This window comes from Tachyglossus aculeatus, chromosome 9 (genome assembly GCF_015852505.1).
Source record: "Tachyglossus aculeatus isolate mTacAcu1 chromosome 9, mTacAcu1.pri, whole genome shotgun sequence".
NCBI lineage: Eukaryota > Metazoa > Chordata > Mammalia > Monotremata > Tachyglossidae > Tachyglossus > Tachyglossus aculeatus.
In genome coordinates this window covers 61495245-61518427 of record NC_052074.1, presented here as the reverse complement: position 1 = coordinate 61518427, position 23183 = coordinate 61495245, and the positions used below count along the sequence as shown (strand labels likewise).

Genomic DNA, 23183 nt, shown 5'->3' with positions numbered 1-23183 from the left:
ACCAACCCACTGGCCAAAAATGCTCTTGCATCCCTGCTCTCCCAAATCACATTTCTCCCATCCTAATACGACTCTTAAATGGTTTCCTCCTTCGGTAGGAACATTCCCTGACAAATCTCCTGCCTTCCTAATCTCTGCAGCTCATTAGTCATCTCGGCCCTCAAATATTTATATATTGTTAGACACAGAAGGTTTTTCTTCAAGCGACTGAAATGGAGCAGTCCAGCACCAAGCCAGGACTTAAACTGACCATCGAATATTCAGAGTAAACCAAGGGACGATCCATGATTACAAACTCGTCAGAAGCCCAGATTCATCTGTGAAGGGCCCCAGTAATCGGGGCCAAACTAGCTTCCCAAAACAGAATAATGGCCAAAACCCAGATTTAACCAATATTACAAATGGGAAAGAATGTCAACAAAAGATATAAAGATTGAGGTTTTTGGATAGATATTTAGAGCCACTGAGGTTGCAAGCTGCAAATGCAAAGCTTGACTGTCTGATTACCAGAAACCACTCCACAAATGTTTAATTTCATGGGCACCCTAAGTCCTTGCTTGGGGGAAATGGACAAAATAACTCCCAATTAGTTCTTCTTAAGCTTCTTTTTTACCTCAGTACCTCACCACATGGAATTCTTTTCCTGCTGGGTTTCAGAGAATCAACAGGCAGGGAAAGGAGTGCAGAAGAAGCAGCAGCATGACCCAGTGGGCAGAGCACATGCCTGGAAATCAGTTCTAAACCCTGCTTTGCCACTTGTCTGCTGTTTGACATTGGGCAAGTCTTGTCACTTCTCTATGCATCATTTACCTCATCTGGAAAATGTGGATTAAGACTTTGAGCCCGATATGGGACATGGACTGTGTCCATCCTGATTAGCTTGTATCTACCTCAGTGCTTAATACAGTGCCTGGCACATAGTAAGTGCTTAACAAATACCATTAAAAAAAAATATCTCCCAAGAAGTAAAAGTATTACTGCTTATGCCAGCATATACCCTGCTCTGATGCTCCTGCTAGCTTCCATTTCCAGTCTGATTTCCAATCTGTCTAGTTTACAACATACATACACCTAAATTTTTGTTGTGGCAATTGTTTGTGGCGAGGGGTTGGTTCTCAATTTTCCATTTACCTTGATTTTAACCAGAAAGTGAATAGACACTCCCGGAGGCCACTTCAGAGTACAATGCTCAACAAAGCTCAGTAAAGAAGGAGAAAGTAAAGCATGTTCTGTTGCTACTGAGGTCACAAAAGTAGGCAAACTACACCCATTTTCCTTACTTGCTGCCTCACAACGAGGGCTACTGGGCACATGGAAACTGTGGGAGAGTGTGGATGGCTCAATGCAAACCCTCACCACTATTGCAAAAAACAAGAATGTGTCTTTCTGGCAGTAGGATATATACTTCCCTCTCTTAATCGTTACATCCTGAGCAATGCTCAGGCTGAATATCAAGGGGCCAGAATCAATTAGTGGAATTTATTGTGTGCTTATTATGTGCAGAGCACTGTTCTGCGTGCTTGGGAGAGTACATTACAAGAGAAATTAGCAGACATGTTCCCTGCCCATATTTATTCATATTACTGTCTGTCTCCTCCTCTAGACTATAAGCTCATAACGAGCTTACTTGAAGGTTATCTATAATAAATTATTTGCTCATATTAATGGCTGTCTCTCCCTCTAGACTGGAAGCCCATTACGGACAGCGAACATGCCTGCTAACTCTCTTGTATTGTACTCTCCCAAGTGCTTAGAATAATTCTTTGAACACAGTAAGTGCTCAATAAATATCATCGATTGACTGATTGAATACTAAATTTTCATGGATAAAGTATGTGAGTCTACAGAGATTTTTCTCTCAACAACACGCACAACTACTTAGTGGAAAGAGCCCAGGCTTGGGAGTCAGAGGTCGTGGGTTCTAGTCCCAGCTCTGCCACTTATCAGCTGTGTGACTTTGGGCAAGTCACTTCACTTCTCTGTGCCTCAGTTACCTCATCTGTAAAATGGGGATTAAGACTGTGAGCCCCACGTGGGACAACCTGATTACCTTGTATCTACCCGAGCACTTAGAACAGTGCTTGGCACATAGTAAGCACTTAACAAATACCATCATCATCATCTATGGATATAATCTCCCAGTAACCAGTATCATATTCCAAACAAATGATAGTTCTTCTCCACCGTAATGTTCGGAAGGCAAATTAGTTAATACTAGTGAAGTGTGTTTCGAAGGAAAGGACTGGTTGGAAAGAGACGGAGACAGTAGTGAGGAGAGTCAAAAATGTCCTAAGTAAAAGTTTCTTTCACATAAAGGGACAGGAAATTAAATGGAAAAAAAATAAAAATGTATTACTGAGCTGCAAAAAACCAATATATCTGATAAAGAGAAAGGAATATATAACCGTAGAAATGAATCCAATAACTAATCATTTATAACTTTTTGTGGGATAAAAACATTTCTTTAAATTAAAAAATAAAGACAAATTTACTTTTACCTTTCCTCTTCAGTCATGTGGTGATAAACCATTGTTTGCTGCCTTAACATAGTTAATTCTAAATCCATCATTTGTGTTCTAAACAAATTCAGACTCCGCCTCATTACTTGTAATTCCTGAAAAGTATTCTAGAAAAAAAAAATAGCACAAAGTTGCACTTATAAACTTCAAAATTGATTCCAATTTTCGGTAAATCTCAGATGGTTTTGTGAGTCACTTACTTCATAAAGAGGTAGAAGAGAGGATCTCTGAGTATTATATGGAGGAGAAGAAAGATCATGCCCTCTTATCACTGGATACTACAAAAAAATTCAGAGGATAATTAATTACAAACTTTCCAATTCCACTAAATTCTGAGTATTTCATGCTATGAATTTGGTATATTTTTGATCTTATCCTATTTTTCTCCTTCAACAATATGGATTTTTTAAAAAGTTTTATCTATTTTCCCAACTGCAAGCACTCACTAAATGTCAAGAACTGTACTAAGTGATGGGGTAAGTAAAATACAAGCAGAACTGACATAGTCCCTTCCCCATGCAGCATTTATACTCTAAAAAGGAGGAAGAGCAGGGATTTTATGTCTATTAAACAGATGAAGAAACAGGCCCAGAGGGGCTGGGACTTATCCAAGGTCATGGGTTAAGTAACACAGAGAAGTAGTGTGGCTTAGTGGAGAAAGACCTGGGTTCTAATCCCAGATCCACCACTTGTCTTCGGTGTGACTTTGGGCTAGTCACTTAACTTCTCTGCCTCAGTAACCTCATCTGTAAAATAGGGATTAAAGCTGTGAGCCCCATGTGGGACAGGGACTATGTCCAACCCGATTAGCTTGAATCTACCCCAGTGCTTCGAACAGTGCTTGACACATAGCAAGCACTTAACAAATACTATCACTACTATTATTATTATTATCTGGAGCCAGAGGTCTCCATACAGACTCAGGTCAAAATCCTGACAACCTCAGAGTCCCACTGTAATCTATAACCATGCAATTTTTTAATATTGTACTCAGTCATTTAGCACAGAGCTCTGCACACAGTAAGTGCTCAATCAATACCATCGATGGATTCTTCATCATCAACGTTTTATTCAGTCTATTGTACTCTCTCGATTGTTTGGTATGGTGCTCTTCACATAGGAAGCACTCAATAAATACCATTAATTGATGCTTTAGTGTCTACATTTTATTCATTCTGTTGTGTCATACTCTCTTGATCATTTAGTACAATGCTCTTCACATAGTAAGCACTCAATAAATACCATTGATTGATTCATCATTTATAATATATGCCACCCTTTGGTAGGTAACCTGATTCTGGTCCAGCTGCTTCAGAAACCAAGTGAACTTGTACCCTCAAGACTGTAAGCTTGTTGTGGGGAGGGAATGTCACTGTTCATTGTTGTACCGTACTTCTCCAAGCGCTTATTACAGTCCTCTGCACACAGTAAGTACTCAAAAAATACGACTGAGTGAATCTTGCATGGTTCAGTTACAAAACTGGAGGAATCCAGATTATTCAGACTTTAAAATGAAAAATCTAAGCAAAAAGACACCATCATATGTGATTTTTATTTCTGCTTCCAAAGTAGATTTTCACTCTTTTTTTTAATGGTATTTGTTCGGCGCTTACTGTGTGCCCGGCAAAGTGTTAAGAACTGGGGTAGATACAAGATAATGAGTCAGACACAGTTCATATCCCACTTGGGGTTTACAGTCAATCTTCATGTCACAGATGAGGGAAATGAAGCACAGAGAAATTAAGTGACTCACCCAAGGTCACACAGCAGATACGTGGCAGAGCTGGGATTAGAACCCAAGTCTTTTGACTCTCAGGCCCGTGCTCTTTCCACTGGGCAACTCTACTTCTCTTTTCTTTCAATCAATTGTATTCATTGAGCACTTACTATGAGCAGAGCAGTATATTAAGCGCTTGGGAGAGTACAACAAAATTAACAGACATGTTCCCTGTCCATAACGAGCTAACAGTCAAGAGACAGAGCTTAAAGTTCTTAATATTCATACCAACTTTCAATGCAAAATAATCAAATTTTCAAGGACACATAACTAATATTTACAAAGGAGGCAAAATGCAGAAAATGTGTCAAAGAACAGTGTCTTACAATTGTGGACCTGGCGTTCATAAATATATCACAAACTGACAAAGACTTGATCAATTAAAATTAAACACTGACAAAAATAATTAATATGCATATTGTTATGAAATCAGCAGAATTTAGTTTGACAAAATCCTCTGCCACAGAAGATGGAACTTGGAATGTGTGACATTTATGATATAATTGCCCTCAGTAAGAAAAATAAGAGTTATCAGTACCTCTGGCCTGGAACACCCTCCCTCCTCAAATCCAACAATTACTCTCCCCTACTTCTCCTCCAAGAGGCTTTCCCAGACAGAGCCCTTCCTTTCCTCTTCCCACTCTTCTGCATCGACCTGACTTGTTATCTTTGCACTTCCCGCCTCCCATCCCCATAGCATTTGTGTACATATCTGTAATTTATTTGTATTTATCTGTATTGATGGCTGTCTCCCCCCCTCCAGACTGTAAGCTTGTTGTGGGAAGGGAATGTGTCCGTTTATTGTTATATCGTACTCTCCCAAGCACTTAGTACGGGGCTCGGCACACAATTAAGCGCTCGATACATACGACTGAATGAATGAATTAGAATCGTAGTATCAAAACACCTAGAGTTTAACCATTGTGAATTCTAAAATCAATTAGTGGTATTTATTGTTTACTGGGTGCCGAGCATAGTAATAAATGCAAGGGAGAATATGGTACAAAAGATTCAGTAGAAACGTTTCCTGCCCCCGAGGACTTCACTGACTCTAAAACATAAGCTTGCTATGGGCAGAGTGTGTCGGCTAATTCTGTTGTGCTGAATTCTCCCTAAAGCTTAGAGAACAGGCTTGGGAGTCAGAAGGACCTGGGTTCTAATCCCAGCTCCACCCCTGGTCTGCTGTGTGACCTCGGGCAAGTCACCTCACTTCTCTGGGCCTCAGTTCCCTCATCTGTAAAAAGCCTGTGAGCCCCAGGTGGGACAGAGACTGCATTCAACCTGATTTGCTTGTAACCACCCCAGCGCTTAGAACAGTGCCTGGCATGTAGTCAGTGCTAAACAAACGCCATAGTTTATATTATTAAACAACAAAAAGTGGCCCAGAAGATGGGAACGTACCTGAGAGAGATTCTGCAGGGAGTTTCTGATGTCGTGCAGCACTCTCCGCAGCTGCATCTCTATGGCCGAAGGAGGGTTCACGGTGGCCACGCGATAAGGGAAACAGCCATGTCTGTGTGAGTAGGGACACCCCAATGGGGAAGCCAACGCAGCGCAGGAATTGGCCGACATACTGGGGACACTGTGGGAGCTCAGCGTTCTCATGTGTTCACACAGAGGCCTCTCTTGCCAGTCCAAGTGGACGGAAGGGAGCGAACAGGTGGACTGAGAAATACACGCCGGGACAAACTGCGGAGCCCGACGCAGACCGGCTTCCGCTGTGGGCCCACTTGTTTCGGTCTGCGTGCCCTCTTTCTTCACAGGCGGAGAGATGAAGAGGGTCGATTTGACCGTGGACTGCTGGATTTGCTTCCGGGCCTGATTGTCCAGCTCCTTCTCTTCCTCGGATGCGAACTTGTAGGTGAAAGAGGGTGGACTGCACCTGGTCTCTCTCCCGGGAGCCAGCCGGACGTTGACGGAAGACACGACCCTCACCGGACTCAGCAAGGTGGTCGGTAGAGACTGGGATCTCCTCAGCGGGTAGCCCGACTTGGCAAACTGGTACCTCTGTTTCAGCAGGTCTTTCGATTTCATTAAGTTCCGCCCAACCCTGGGATCGGAGAGGCTGCAGACTTTCATTTCGGCCCTCTGCAGAGCGATGTTGACCCTATCTATGGAAGAGGCGGCTACGATCGCGTCTTCGGCGCCCTGAGCGGCACGTTTATCCTCGATAGAAGCCAAGGATTTGAGGATGTGATGTGTCGTGTATTCCGTGAACTCGTACTCGCTGCTTTTATCGGGCTCGCTCTCGGCACTATTTTCCCTAGGTAACTGAAACTCCTCTCCCGGAGATGACTCGTCTTCGCTCTGGGAAACAAGGCCCCCTTGCCTGCTATCTGATGGTTTACTTCCTTTACCAAGCTCAGTCTCACACTTTAGGATGTCCTCATTAGTTGGCCTTCCTCCGTCAGGAACCATTCCTGTCTTTTGGGCTTCTTCTGGGGGAGGGGTGAGGGGCTCCTCTTCAGATTCATTAAAGTAAGGCTGCCCGCTAGCCGTCGGGGTGGCGAGCCCTTCACCCAGAGACGTCACTGTTATTTCACTGTCGCAGCTGTCGGCGCTGCTGCCCATGGCTTGCAACGGCTCATGGACCTGGAGGGGGGACGGATCGGAAGGAAGAATGGAGAGGGGTCAAAGGGCCTGGAACAGCTAGAGAAATCACCCAAACTCAGCCAACGCCAGTGGGGTTTAAGTGAATTGCTGCTTCTGAACTATTTGCCAATTTTCCTGGGGCTGTCATACACTTCCTCATCCCACCCCTCCTCTGCAGCTAGTGCCATAAGGAAGGCTGGTGTTGGAAAGTCAAGCTGATGTGTTGTAAAGGGGAAACGATGTAAATTTAAAAACACCAAGTGCTACCCCAGTGCTAGAACAATGTTTGGCACACAGTAAGCGTGGCTGAATGGAAAGAACCCAGGCTTGGGAGTCAGAGGACATGGGTTTGAATCAGCTGTGCGACTTTGGGCAAGTCACTTCACTTCTCTGTGCCTCAGTTCCCTCATCTGTAAAATGGGGATGAAGACTGTGAGCCCCACGTGGGACAACCTGATCACCAGTACTTAGAACAGTGCTTTGCACATAGTAAGCTCTTAACAAATACCATTAAAAATACCATTATTATTCTTATAACTCTCAGTGCCTTAAGTGGAGGACTGCCAGTATAATAAGCAAACGAGCCATGAGGTAAATCGAGCTTAAAAATGAGCTGAGAAATTGTCCACTTAAATGGTACTACATCAATAAACACACAACTAGAAATAGCTGCCTAAACTAAAAACTGACCATCACAATACACAAAATACAGACTTTTCTTAGATTAGAATCTTAAATGATGGGATTTTGAGAGAAAGGTGCTATTAATAGATGCACATAATAAGGGTGCATGCTTGGGAGTCAGAGGACCTGGGTTCTAATACTGACTCTGCCAATTGTTTGCTGTGGGACCTTGGGCAAGTCACTTCACTACTCTGTGCCTCAGTTTCCTCAGGTATAAAATGGGGATTTAATCAATCAATCGATTGTATTTATTGAGTGCTTACTGTGCATTTGGGAGTGTACAGCACAACAGAATAACAGACAAATTCCCTGCCCACAACGACCTTACAATCTGGAGGCTATACCTGTTCTGTCGAGCCCCATTTGGGACAGTAACTCTTTCCTACCTAATTTACTTATTTCTACCCTGATGCTTAGAACAGAGCTTGACACGTATGAAGCCCTTAACAAATACCGTAACAGTAGCTGTGCTCTTTTCTCTAATATATTTACCAACACAGGGATTACCTGGTGTGAATAATAATCTACAGAATTAACCGCCTAATGGACTTGACAGATAATACGTGGGAAATTTTGTGAGAACGCTAGGCATGCAAAAATGTTTTCGATTTCAGTTACAAGCGTTCTTATTTTACACCTATTGTCTATCTTTCCTTCAGCAGTGTAAACTCTTCTCCTAACAGTCCAACATAAAGTGTGATATTTTCAGTTCATTTGCTCAAATTCATCAGTTTCTGAAAAGCTAAATTGAGAAAAGTGAGATGAAAAGCAAATATTCACTGTCTCTCAGATGATATGCTTAGCACAATCAAAGCCCACAGAAATTTCTAAGTCATTGGATTTTGATCAATTAATGTTATCTGGCGATATACCTCTAACTGTACCAGTTCTCTGTAGGTAGGGAATGTGACTGTTATTGTTATATTGTACTTTCCCAGGAGCTTAGTACATTGCTTTGCACATACCAGAAGCTCAATAAATATGATTGAATGAATGAATGAATGAGGTAACCCTTTGAAATAACAGTAACACTTAACAATAACACTGTGGGAAGCAGCATGGTTTAGTGGTTAGAGCACGGGTCTGGGAATCAGAAGAATCTGGGTTCTCATCCTGGCTCAGCCACATGTCTACTGTGTGACCCTATGCAAGACACTTATCTTCTCTAGGCCTCAGCTACCTCATCTGTAAAATGGGGATTAAGAATGTGAGCCCCACATGGGACAGGGACCGTGTCCCATCTCCTTAATGACTTCTTTTTGGTGAAAAGTAAGACTTCAAATAATGTCACCTGATTTAGTGTCCTAATGGAAATGGATTTTGTGTCTTATATACTGTAGTTGGAATGATCAGGCTAATATAGGACGACATTGGCTCACAATGCAATTTTTCTAAGTAGATATTTCACTATGAGAAGCAGCATAGCCTAATGGCAGGAACACAGGCTTGGCAGTCAGAGGTCGTGGGTTCTAAACCCGGCTCCACCACTTGTCAGCTGTGTGACTTTCGGTAAGTCACTTCTCTTCTCTGTGCCTCACTTACATCATCTGTAAAATGGGAATTAAGACTGTGAGCCCCACGTGGGACAACCTGATTACCTTGTATGCTCCCCAGCATTTAGAACAGTGCTTGGCACACAGTAAGCGCTTAACAAATACCATCATTAAAGAATAGTGTGATGGTTAGCCAAACCAGACCAGATTCACCATGACCTCGAGAAGCAGCATACTACTGTGCTGGCTACAGCACAGGCCTGGGATTCAGGAGGTCATGGGTTTGAATCCCGGCTCTGCCACTTGTCTGCTGTGGGACCTTAGGCAAGTCACTTCACTTCTCTGGGCCTCAGTTCCCTCATCTGTAAAATGGGGATTAAGACTGTGAGCCCTATGCGGGACGGGGACTGTGTCCAACCTGTTTAGCTTGTCTCTACCTCAGCGATTAATACAGTGCTTGGCACACTGTAAGCGCTTAAAAAATAACACAATTACTATTATTACCATCACGTACTGCAGAACATGTACATTAAGCAATCTCTGCTCAGCTCTGCTCATTTTCTATCCACTATGTTTTTATCCTTATTTGAAGGATAGATATTTCACCAAAATTAAGGGATTTTTTGCTTATCTATCACCCTCTATCATCAGCAAGAGACACAGAAGTGACACACAGCTTCATATGGCTTGTACTAGAAGAGACTCTATGTTTGGAAATGAGCTTTTACAACAATAAGACAATTGCAGTGAGGTGCAGCAACTATTAAATAATTCATTTTATCAACCACTAGCAGTGCAAATGCTGATCGGTGTGGAAACTTCGTAAAAAGCCATGTTCCTCTAAGCAACATAACCTTCAAATTTTCAGAACATAAGCTCTTTCAAAGGGAAGGGAAGCAGCCGCGAAGCAAAAGCAATATCTGGGAGATGATTAAAAATAATCAATATCAATGCGAATGATCAGAGGCTAACTGATCAGAGTTATCAATTAATTACTGGAAAGGGAGGAGTTTTAAATCTGAGCCAAGAAATAACCATTTCAAAGATAGGTAGTGAGTCAGAACCATTAAAACAGGGTGCCAGTAGAGCTTGGATTCTACCATCTGAGTGCCAGAGATGGATTGATTCTTACTGATACATCAGAAAACAAGGCTGGGGAGGCCCAATCCCAAAATAGAAAACTCTTGCTGGCAACTTTGGAATTACGATACGGACTTCTATACAAGAAATTTACCTGGAGGTGATTCAGCGAAAGGCAATCTGCAGAAGTATCTTCAGCAAAACCACTGCTATCTGAATGCTGACTTGCAGTTCGTAGTAACTGATCTACAAAAACAACACACAAAAAAAGTGGCCTTAGCAAACTCGTGACATCGGCACTGCATGGCAATGCTGTTCCAACATTTCAATCATCCGTACCCACTCCGAATTACCTCAAAACAAGTGCCTGGAACTTTCTCCTCCTTCATACAAGACAGACCGTCACTCTCCTCACCTTCAAAGCCTTATTAAGGTCACATCTCCTCCAAGAGGCTTCCTAGATTATGCTCCCTTTCCCTTCTGTATCAACTATTTACCTGGATCTGTAACCTTGAGCATTTGAAATTCAGCCCTCTCACCGCTCCACAGCACTTTGGTACATATCTGCAATTTCTTTATTCGTATTAATGTCTGTTTCCTCTTTAGTTGGTAAGTTTGTTGTGGACAGGGAATGTGTCTTTCAACTCTGCTGTATTGGACTTTCCCAAGCTCTTAGTACAGTGCTCTGCACAATGTAAGCACTCAGTAAATATTGACCGATTCACTGATTGGTGTCTGGTAAAATTATGCACTGCTTATTCATAAATCAATGATATTTACTGAGTGTTTACTTTGTGTAGATCACTGTACTAAGCATTTGGAAAAGTATGATACAAAAGACAAGGAGCTTACAGTCTATTATTGACTTTCACATTTGTTTCAAAGAACATTTTTACCACCCAAACTGAGAAGCAAAATCTAGTTTACATTTTTTACCAAACACCCTAGGGATCATCTTGCTAATTATTCTCAAGTATTTATTTTTAATACCATTCGGCATTCCCATTAGTATTTCTATAAATATTATGTTTCTTATTAAATTACAGTCTTAGGGAGAGTTGGTTAAAAATAGAAATAGCCCATCGTAAATGTCAAAAAAACCAAGCCCCAAAACCACCATTTTGGAACTTTTGTTACACCACTTCAGAACTTTTGTTTAACAACCCAGGTTACAGTTATATACACTGCCAAGCTACAAATACGTAGTATAATTCTTTGACAATTGAGACAGGGTAGTCTTGACTGTCCATCCGTGAATCTACCGCAACACTTAGTAATAATAATAATAATGATGATGATGGTATTTATTAAGCGCTTACTATGTGCAAAGCACTGTTCTAAGTGCTGGGGAGGTTACAAGGTGATCAGGTTGTCCCACAGAGGGCTCACAGTCTTAATCCTCATTTTACAGAAGAGGTAACTGAGGCCCAGAGAAGTTAAGTGACTTGACCAAAGTTACACAGCTGATAAGTGGCGGAGCAGGGATTTGAACCCATGACCTCTGACTCCAAAGCCTGTGCTCTTTCCACTGAGCCATGCTACTTCTCATAGTGTGCCTGACATATAATAAGCGCTTAACAAATACCATAATAATTATTATTATTACTGGATAAAGAGCAGGGGAACTGAAATAGGAGCCAGAATCTAGTCCCAGCCCTACCACTGGTTTGTTGTGTGACCCTGGCCAAGTCACTTAATCTCTCTGTGCCTGTAAAACGGGTATAAAATAGCTGCTCTCCCTGTCAGTTAAGACTGTGAATGTGGCATATAAACTGGGTCATATCTGATTAACCTGTATTTACCCCATAACCTTGACATAATGTTTGGCACAAAGTGATGATAATAACAACAACAATAATAAAGATAATAATAATAACATAGAATGTGGAAAGCACTTACCAAGTGACAAGAACTGTGCTTAACGCTGGGGTAGATACGAGACTGCTTCCAGTCCTGTAGACTGTAAGCTTGTTGTGGGCAGGGAATGTCTACTTATTGTTGCACTGTTCTCTCCTAAATGCTTAGTACAGTGCTCTGCACACAGTAAGCCCTCAACAGATATGACTGAATTAATGAAAGACAATCACATCAGACACAATCCCTTTCCTACATGGGGCTCACAGCCAAAGGGGGAGGGAGAATAAGGTATTTAATATCTAGTTTACAGATGAGGATACTGAGGAACAGAGAAGTTAAAGTGACTTGTCCAAGGTCACACAGCAGGCATGCGGCAGAGCTGGGATTAGAACCCAGGTCTCCTGACTCTTGGCACTGTGCTCTTTCCACTAGGTCACACTGCTCTTAAAAGCACAGGCCTGGGAGTCGGAAGGACCTGGGTTCTAATCCCAGCTCTGCCACTTGTCTGCTGGGTGACATTGGACAAGTCACTTCACTTCTCTGGGCCTCAGTTACCTCATCTGTAAAATGGGGATGAAGACTGAGCCCCATGTGGGACAGAGACCGTGTCCAACCTGATTCTCTTGTATCCACCCCAGTACTTAGTACAGTGCCTGGCACATCGCAACTACTTAACAAATACCACAATTATTATTCTTATTATTGCTTCTCTAGGCAATGGGACTAAAGGTATTTGATAAATACAATTGACTGCTTGATCAATAATATCATCTCCCTTGGAGAAATAACAGACTACCCTCAGTTCCATTATTTCTGATATACAGCAAACAGTAAATATACTAAATATTCTGATTATAACCAGCGGCCAAGTCCTCTGATTTGTGATAAGCTGAATTCAAAAAGAGTAACAAGTTTAAGGTGTAAACCTGCAAATAGTTACACCGTTGGCTCAAAATATTTATAAGACTCGGGAACTGTATGTAAACTTGAATAGCGGGATAAATCACCATATCTGCAAGGAAGTTCACCATATGAAGTAAGAAAAAGCTATGCAAAATAGTCTGATCAAATACCAAATCAACCTGGTTTTAAAGTAAACCAGAAACTGGGATGGGGTACAGTGAATTTTTGCAAACTGGAGCCGATATATAGATGAGGGCTGAAAAGCAGATAACTATTCACTAGTTATTCATTCAATCATATTTATTGAGAACTAACTGTGTGCAGAGCACTGTACTAAGCACTTGGAAAGTAGTCCAGCATTTAAACAGCAGAGTCATTCCCAGGATTTCGCTTGATATTTTGAACTTATGCAAACTCTAAATTAACCACAACTAATGGAAAATTCACGCGAGCCACAGTCATGAAAGTCAATTTTCCAGGGGAATGCATCATAAGAAATATGACTTATCTGAATTCCTTTGCTATTAAATGTCCATTGCAAGGTCAAACATGAAAATTGGTTTTAAATGGAAGAATTGCACATAAAATGAGGAGCCAATTTTACCATTATTTGTAGAGTACATAAGTCCCGGTTCATAGGCCAGGGTGGGGCAAACGTAGCATTCTAGAATGAATTTAAGAGCTTTATGCAATACCTATTTTGAAACAATAAAATCCTTGGGTCATTTGCTCCTCTTAGATTTTTTTTGGTAAAACTAAGTACCACAGTACATTCAAGTCTCATGCGGTGGAAATCCAATGATGGTTTTTATAGAGCACTTACTGTGTGCAGAGCACAGTACTAAGCGCTTGGGAGAGTACACATAATAGATTTGGTGAAAAGGAATGGTTTCTGGTGTATACCAGTTCATCTTTCTTCCCCCATTAGCTTCAGTTCTGCTTCCCTACTGTTTGCCTATTGCATGGAGAAGAATGTATTACAAAACAGATGCAAATAACATGAATCCTATCCCTCAGGAGCTTACAATTTAATAGGGGAGGTAGGAAGACATACATGATTTATATTGCATTAGTCAATATTTTGGATCTTGGAAATGCACTTCATTGTTTCACCCCCACTTCAGTCCCACAGCAATTTTGTATATATCTGTAGTTTTTTTCTATTAAAGTCAGACTTCCCCTCTAGACTGTAAGCTTCTTGTGGGCAGGGAATGTGTCTAATGTGTCATAGAAGCAGCATGACCTAGTGGAAAGAGAATAGGCCTAGGAGTCACAGGTCCTGGGTTCTAATTCCACTTCACCACTTGTCTGCTGTGTGATCTTGGTCATGTCACTTAACTTCTATAATAATAATAATAATGGCATTTATTAAGCACTTACTATGTGCAAAGCACTGTTCTAAGCGCTGGGGAGGTTACAAGGTGATCAGGTTGTCCCATGGGGGGCTCACAGTTTTAATCCCCATTTTACAGATGAGGGAACTGAGGCCCAGAGAAGTTAAGTGACTTGCCCAAAGTCACACAGCTGACAATTGGCGGAGCCAGGATTTGAACCCATGACTTCTGACTCCAAAGCCCGTGCTCTTTCCACTGAGCCATGCTGCTTCTCTATGTGCCTCAGCTATCTCCTCTGTAAAATGGGGATTAAATCCTCCTCCCTCCAACTTTGAATGTGAGCCCCACGTGGGACAGGGACCCTGTCCAACCTGATTATCTCCTATCTACCCCAGTGTTTAGTACTGTGCCTGGCACATAGTAGGTGCTTAACAAGTACCATTAAAAAAAAACGCAGAAAAAAACCCACTCTGTTATATTGTACTCTTCCAAGCCTGACACATAGTAAGAGCTTAACAAGAAAAGTTTGCTAAAAAAAAAATAGAAAAAACAACAACTCTATAATATTGTACTCTCCCAAGGGTTTAGTACAGTACTCTGCACATTGGACAGGTTCAATAAATACCGCTGATTATTCCCAAAGGAGAATTACATTTAGTTTAGTGTGTTGTGGTTCAACACTCTTGTCATGGAGCAAATTTAAAGCAGTGATTGTTATTGTATAGTGCACACCCAAAATCATAAGCATGATACTCTTTCCTTTTCAGCACGAATGCCGCTACAAATAACCCCATTTGGATGAAGAAAGTTTTTCTGGAAATGCCAGATTTATCAACTTAACAAATGTCCCTTCAGCTCGCACTGCAGACAGAAGCAATTCACTGAGGGCTGCGTTTTCAAAAATCTGAAACTGAGTGATGATTGGTGAATCGCTCCATCGTATTTATTGAGCACATACTGTGAGCAGAGGACTGTACTAATCGCCTGGGAGAATCCAATACAAGTGAAGTGAGAAGGTGACCCTATTGCTAAAGCCAATAGAAACGCTAACCCAAGGGTTAGTGAAGTACCCTGGATGGGGTGGTGCTGCTACTATTCAATGGTACGATTGCTTAAGCGAAAGAAAAATGTACACAGATTCCTTTCGTGCTGTAATTTAATAGAGATCAGGAAATAGTAAACATGTCATTTCCTTTTCCAGGAATCTACATACCCATTAGAAAAAATGGATGGTTAAGTGGATGAAAGGTCCTAAAAATAAACAGTCCCGCTTCTTTTCCACTTCTACTTCTGGGCTTGCCTCTTTGCTTCCTAGCAGCTCAGAGAATTTCAAAAGTAACTAATAGATTGGCTTTAGCTGTCATTAAATGTCACATGCCGCAGAATGAAACCTTGAAAATACTATGACATCAATGTTTACAAATCTAGGTATCCTGGCAGAGTACACATGGAGTAGATTTGTATGCATCTTCAGTTGCTCCTTTCAATTTGTTGGGATTTGTCTTAGCTTGATTTCTCTTAGCCAGACAGATATTGCCACTAGAAGTCCCACACCAATCTCCAGGCACACAAATGCGCACATGACATTTAATTACACAAAAAAAGTGTAATCTGTCCTTTGGAATTGAAAATAGACTTCAAAAGGTATTTTTTTCCCCACAGGATCGTATTTCTCCTAGACTGTTAACTCCTTGGGGGAAGCGATCACATCTACTAATTCTACTGTATTCTCCCAAACAGCTCTGCACAGAGTAAGTGTTCAATAAATCCCGGCTCCATCGCTTGTCAGCTGTGTGACTTTGGGCAAGTCACTTAACTTCTCTGTGCCTCAGTTACCTCATCTGTAAAATGGGGATTAAGACTGTGAGCCCCACATGGGACAACCTGATCACCTTGTATCCTCCCCAGCGCTTAGAACAGTGTTTTGCACATAGGAAGCACTTAAAAAATACAAAAATTGTTATTATTATTACTGTTTCATTGACAGGTGTATGTTAGGGTCCACACTAAAGTTTACAAAGTATAAAGAATTGCAGTGGCCTCCTGGAAAATTCTTAGTCTATGTGCTCATTCACACCAACATATTTATTAAGCGCTTACTGTATACAGAGCTCTGTACTAAGTGCTTGGGAAAGCACAATATAATAATAAATGGCGACAATCCCTGCACACGAGCTTACAGTTTGGGGTGGGGCAGGAGACATATATCAATACAAAGAAACAGACATCAATACAAACATAAAATTACAGATATTGGAAGCAGAGGGAACAGAGCAGTGGGAAGACATTAGATTGGATTGGCTCTTGAAGGTAGGAATATAATCTACTGATTCTGTCATATAGTACTCTCCCAAGTGCTTAGTACAGTGCTCTGCTCAGTAAGCACTGAATAAATACTGTCAATGAATATAGACAAACACACACCCAAAGAATATATGTCCCATACTTTAGAAGATGACATCCTTGATGGTAAGTTTCCATCCATATATGTAAGCGTTGCTGTACGGGTTGGGGTGAAACACATCATCCTGTACACGTTTGCACGTAAGGAGCACCCTTTTCTGCACTGATAATAATAATTGTGGTATTTGTTAAGTATTTATTATATGCCAGGCAGGGGTAGGTGTAGGGATAGATACAAGTTCATCAGGTTGGACACAGCCCCTGTCCTACATGGGGCCCACAGTCTCGATCCCCATTTTACGGATAAAGTGACTGAGGTACAGAGAAGTGAAGTGACTGGCCCAAGGTCACAGAGCAGATAAGTGGCCTTATTTACCCGCCTGAACTTTGCCATACTGCTCTTCGGTAATGCTGTCTGTCCAGCTGATCAAACTGGTGCAGGAGGCAGTCTTCCAACGGTCCCACTGCTTTCCCATTGTTAATAATTATGATGGCATTTATTAAGTGCTTACTATGTGCAAAACACTGTTCTAAGCGCTGGGGTAGATACAAGGTAATCAAGTTGTCCCACGTGGGGCTCACAGACTTAATACTCATTTTCCAGATGAGGTAACTGAGGCCCAGAGAAGTGAAGTGACTTGCCCAAAGTCACACAGCTGACAAGTGGGGGAGCCGGGATTTGAACCCATGACCTCTGACTCCAAAGCCCGGGCTCTTTCCACTGAGCCACGCTGCTTCTCATTGTTCTCGCCTATGTTTCGCTATGTCTTTAAGCTACTTATTCTGCCCTCTGGGCTTATGGGTTATCCTACCGAAGCAGCTCAGGGGTGATATAAAAAGATAACCACAGAGGAAAAGGCAGTTTCCAGCTCTCCCTCTTCCAATTTCTCTTCTATCTTTATACCCTGAAATACCAATGCTGGATCCTACTACGTGCATGGCTGTGGACTTAGGGGAGGACCCAGAGAGGGAGGTGCTCCATGGCCTTAGAGAATAGAGCATAGGCCTGGAAATCAAAAGGTCATGGGTTCTAATCCTATCTATGCCACCTGTCTGCTGTGTGACCTTGGGTGAGTCACTTCACTTCTCTGTGCCTCAGCTGCCTCATCTGTAAAATGGGGATTAAGACGGTGAGCCCCAGGTAGGATAGGGACTGTGTCCAACCCGATTTTCTTGTGTTCCCCACCCCTCTCCCCCAGCGCTTAGAAGAGTTCCTGGCACGTCGTAAGCACTTCAATACCACACCTGTTTTATTAAAGTATGATAAGCCCGCTGTTGGGTAGGGACCGTCTCTATATGTTGCCAACTTGTACTTCCCAAGCGCTTAGTACAGTGCTCTGCGCACAGTAAGTGCTCAATAAATATGATTGAATGAATGAATAAGGGGAAATTATTTCATGCTATGGCTTTAGGGTCTTGCATATTTGTACATATTTATTACTCTATTTATTTTACTTGTACATATCTATTCTATTTATTTTATTTTGTTAGTATGTTTGGTTTTGTTCGCTGTCTCCCCCTTTTAGACTGTGAGCCCACTGTTGGGTAGGGACTGTCTCTATATGTTGCCAACTTGTACTTCCCAAGCGCTTAGTACAGTGCTCTGCACACAGTAAGCGCTCAATAAATACTATTGATTGATTGATTGATTGCATCAAAAGTTGCTGTCACAAGGAGAGAAAGGCCTAAGACGGCCTAACAATCTCCACAAAAATTGTTTAATCAGTCACCTAAAGAATGGTATTTACCGTGTGCAGGGAGCACTTTACTAAACACCTTGAAGGGTACAACACAATAGAGTCAGTAGATATGAACCCTGCCCATAGGGACCTTACTGTTTGGAGGTAGGAGTTTACAGATTGGAGGGTTTGTCAACCCTGGTGTGATCTTTCCTGCCATATTCACCCACATGCATTGGATTTTAGCATCAGCCACTTCATGTTTTTCCCAAACCATTAAATCCAATGTCACACATTCCATAAGAGCTCAGCAAAAACTGTTCTGATCGCATTTTGCTTTCAAGTGAGAGGCTCAGTGCAGCCTAGTGGAATCACTAGTCCTGGGAATCAGTGGACTTGGGTTCTAATCCCAGCTCTGCCACTCATCTGCCGTGTGACATTGGGCACGACATTTCACTTCTCTGTGCCTCATTTGCTTCATCTGTAAAATGGGGATTAAGATTACGTGGGACAGGGACTGTATCCAACCTCCTTAAATTGTATCTATCCCGGTGCTTAGTATAGTGCCTGGCACATAGTGTTTTCCAAATACCATTAAAAAAAAATCAACATCAATTAATATTACCTTGGAAGGATACATTTCAAATGCTCCTGGAGTGCTCCTTCCAGGGCTCAGTAAAGGTAGATGCCCCAGCAGACAGTCAGTAAACACCTTCGCTTCTGCTACGACTACAACTGTTAGAATGGGTACAATTTTTGCTCACCTTTTCTTGATTTGGCAAGGCCTAGCGGGTGAGTTGCTGGAATATGTGGTGCTTCTCCTTCGGTACTCTGAACCTGCAGAAAAGATTTGAACAGTTAGAGCAAATCTACTTTGCTAGACAATAATAATAATGATAATAATAATAATAATAGCATTTATTAAGCGCTTACTACGTGCAAAGCACTGTTCTAAGCGCTGGGGGATACAAGGTGATCAGGTTGTCCCACGGGGGGCTCACAGTCAATCCCTATTTTACAGATGAGGGAACTGAGGCCCAGAGAAGTGAAGTGACTTGCCCAAAGTCACACAGCTGATAAATGGTGGATCCGGGATTTGAACCCATGATCACTGACTCCAAAGCCCATGCTCTTTCCACTGAGCCACGCTGCTTCTCTTAGACAAAAGAGTAATAGTTGCTAATCACGGCACATAATTCTAGAGAAGCGGCGTGGCCTAGTGGATAGATTGTGATCCCGTTGTTTCTACACTGCAAGCCCGTTGTTGGGTAGGGACCATCTCTATATGTTGCCGATTTGCACTTCCCAAACGCTTAGTACAGTGCTCTGCACACAGTAAGCGCTCAATAAATACAACTGAATGAATGAATGAATAGACCCCGGGCGTGGGAGTCAGAAGGACGTGGGTTCTAATCCCAGCTCCGCCACTTGTCCGTTACGTGACCTTGGACAAGTCGCTTCATTTCTCTGGGCTTCAGTTACTTCATCTGTAAAATGGGGATATTCCTATTGTATATTTGCTTACCATATTGTATCGTATATTGCATAGATAATGTATACATGTAAAGTATAAATAGAAGGGAAATGAGACACCAAATATCCATTTTACAGATGAGGTAACGTAGGGCAAAGTCATGAAGTGGTTTGCCCAAGGTCTCACGGCAGGCAAGTGGCGGAGCTGAGTTTAGAACCCAGATCCTCTGATTCCCAGGCCCGTTTGCTGGGTGTTAGACCACCCTGCTTCCCTGGAGAGGTCACCAAAGTCCTGCCACCCCCCACACCTCACTCGCCCACTATCATTCTCTCCACTCTGCCAGTCTAGCTCTTTTGGGGGCATGAAATGCAATAAGAAGGAAGGGATGCAGCATACGGCGAAGTGCACAAGCGGCCAAAAATACCGTAAATGAAAATACAGATAACAGCTTGAGCGTGCGTATTAACGTTTTTGTCCCATACAACTTTCAAGGCCCAAACTTATGACTCTAAATCTTTGAAACTATCAGCTCTAGGCCGCATATTCAAATCGGGTACAATGGAAAAGTAATCTCATTAACAATTCTTTAGCAACCTCCAATGCTGGATAAGCAAGTCCTTTAACATCGCATAAAGGGGAAAAGTCAACAGGAAAGTCTTGGTTTCAATTCAAAGGTACTAAGACGCATTTTTTTTATACTCAACAAAAGATCTATTATTTGTCTTCATGCAAGTTTAGACTACTAAAAAACTTGGCTATAAAGCAGCAGACTAACAATATACTTAAATTCAGAAGAGCAATTCAAGGACCTTGTTTAATTCAATTCTTGAAAACTCGGCTTTAGATTCACTTTAATAAAACAGCTTGTAGGAAAATTACATTATAATGGCTCAGGAGTCACTCTAATAAGGCCACGATAATAAATGAGTTTTTCTCTTTTAAAAATAATACAAAAATGGAATAGGAACATCAATTCCTCTGCTGGTGTAGGGTCGCTTTGGTAATATGAAGCATAATTGCAATTACTGGAAACTGGAGTACAATGCTACCAGATTTTCTAAACTAGCTGTATTCCTTCTTTTCTTACAAATGGTGCACAGTACGAAGAAGAAATAGCATAGCCTAGTGAAATGAGTATGGGTCTGACAGCCAGAAGACTTCGGTTATTGTCCATTGCCACTTGTCTGCTGGGTGACCTTGAGCAAGTCACTTGACTTTTCTGTGACTCCATTTCCTCACCTGTAAAATGGGGGTTTCAATATCTATTCTGCCTCTCTCTTAGACTGCGAGCCCCAGCGTGGGACAGGGATTGTGTCTGATCTACATATCCTATTTCTACCCCAGGACTAAGTACAGAGTTTGGCACATACTATGTGCTTAACAAATGCCATCATTATTATTGGTAGCATTACTACCATAATTATTATTGTTGGATTAGACTGTTTCCTCAACATATGGAACAAAGTGTCAGAGTTTCCACAATCACCATCTTCAACAAGACAGGTGAAAGGTCAGATTTGTGGCAATTTTCAAGGCATCTTGTTATTTACCATTTTTTAATGGTATTTGTTAAGTGCTTTCTATGTACCAGGCACTATACTAAACACTGGGGTAAGTACAGTCCTGACCCTTATGGGGCTCAGAGTCTTAATCCCCATTTTAAAGATGAAGTAACTGAGGCACAGAGAAGTGAAGCGACTTGCCCAAGATCACGCAGCAGACAAGTGGCAGAGCCGGAATTAGAACCCAGGTCTTTCTAACTCCAAAGTCCGTGCTCTTTCCACTGAGCCACGCTGCTTCTCACAATTATTGACCTTGCACCCGGAACCACAAGGCCCTTCTCTAGACTGTAACCTTGTTAATAATAATAATTATGGCATTTGTTTGGCGCTTACTATGTGCCAGGCACTATTCTAACTGCTGGGGTAGATACAAGATAATTGGGTTGGATGCAGTCCCTGTCCCACACAGGGCTCACAGTCTTAATCTCCATTTTACAGATGAGGAAACTGTGCCAAAGAGAAGTGACTTACTCAAGGTCATACAGCAGACGAGTGGCTGAGCCGGGATTAGAACCCATGACTTTCTGATTCCCAGGCCTGTGCTCTGTCCCCTAGGCCATGCTGCTTCCCTTGTTATAAGCAGGGAACTTGTCTGCTAGATCTCTTCTATTGTACTCTTCCAAGAGCTTAGTACAGTGCTCTGCACATAGTAAGCACTCAATGAATGCTGAGATCTGGTCTGAACACAGAGTACGTTGCATTTTTTTTCCTAGTATTAAGTGCTTACTATGTGTCAGGCACCGTAATGAGTGCTGGGTTAGATACAAGCTAATCGGGTTGGATAGAGTCCATGTCCCACATGGGGCTCACAGTCTTAATCCCCATTTGACAGATGAGGTAACTGAGGCCCAGAGAAGTACTCTCCCAAGTGCTTAGTACAGTGCTCAGCACTCAGCACTCAGCAGCAGTGTGGCTCAGTGGAAAGAGCACGGGCTTGGGAGTCAGAGGTCATGGGTTCAAATTCCGGCTCCGCCACTTGTCGGCTTTGTGACCTTGGGCAAGTCACTTAACTTCTCTGGGCCTCAGTTCCCTCATAATAATAATAATAATAATGATGACATTTGTTAAGCGCTTACTATGTGCAAAGCACTGTTCTAAGCGCTCTGTAAAATGGGGACTAAGACTGTGAGCCCCACGTGGGACAACCTTGATCACCCTGTATCCCCCCCGCCCAGCGCTTAGAACAGTGCTTGGCACATAGTAAGCGCTTAACAAATACCACCATTATTATTATTATTATTAATAAATACCATCAATTAATGGACTGGTTCAGATCACAGTGGACCCTAGAGGTGCTGGATGGCTAGGCCTCAGTCAGACTCTGGTACAAGGACGAGTGACTTCAAAACCTCCAGATATCAGGTGGAAATTTGGCAAGGGCATTGTAGGGAAGGAAAGAGGAAAAAAAAAAACTACATTTCTCAGGAAGCAGAGGAGTTGGTTGCCTTCACTTCCTAGAGGCCTTTGCCTTCACTGCTCAAGGTGGAAAGATACACCCATCTCTGGGGTAGAGTTGAGTCTTCATTATTAGTGAGTGCTCAGACTTCCTAACCCTCTGTGCTCTCTCCTGCTGCCTATTTAGACCAAAACAGTTCTGTCGCAGCTTTTCTGTCAACCTGATGGAAGAGCTGGTATTGCAACTTTTCTCTCTCACGAGGGAAAACAGGCTCCAGACATAGGACTTTTGTGCTTTCAATTCCAATCCTTTTCCAGACAAACGCCTTTGAGGAAAAGTGCACTTATGCTTTGGGGACCTGGTCTGAACACAGAGTACGTTGTATTTTTTTTCCTAGTATTAAGTGCTTACTATGTGTCAGGCACTGTAA

The 23183-nt window shown here is 42.2% G+C and overlaps 1 protein-coding gene across 4 annotated transcripts in view; it reads right to left on the bottom strand.

The window, feature by feature from the left end:
* The window catches only part of ITPRID2 (ITPR interacting domain containing 2), a 70830-nt gene that overhangs the window by 18643 nt on the left and 29004 nt on the right, over positions 1–23183 (bottom strand). For all 4 annotated transcript variants that reach the window (XM_038751102.1, XM_038751103.1, XM_038751104.1 and 1 more), the window contains 5 exons: positions 19086–19158; positions 10300–10391; positions 5698–6888; positions 2720–2797; positions 2499–2626 (listed from right to left, as the gene is read on the bottom strand). In XM_038751102.1, coding sequence (XP_038607030.1) covers positions 2499–2626; positions 2720–2797; positions 5698–6888; positions 10300–10391; positions 19086–19158 — 1562 coding nt within the window. The remainder of the gene's footprint in view (positions 1–2498; positions 2627–2719; positions 2798–5697; positions 6889–10299; positions 10392–19085; positions 19159–23183) is intronic.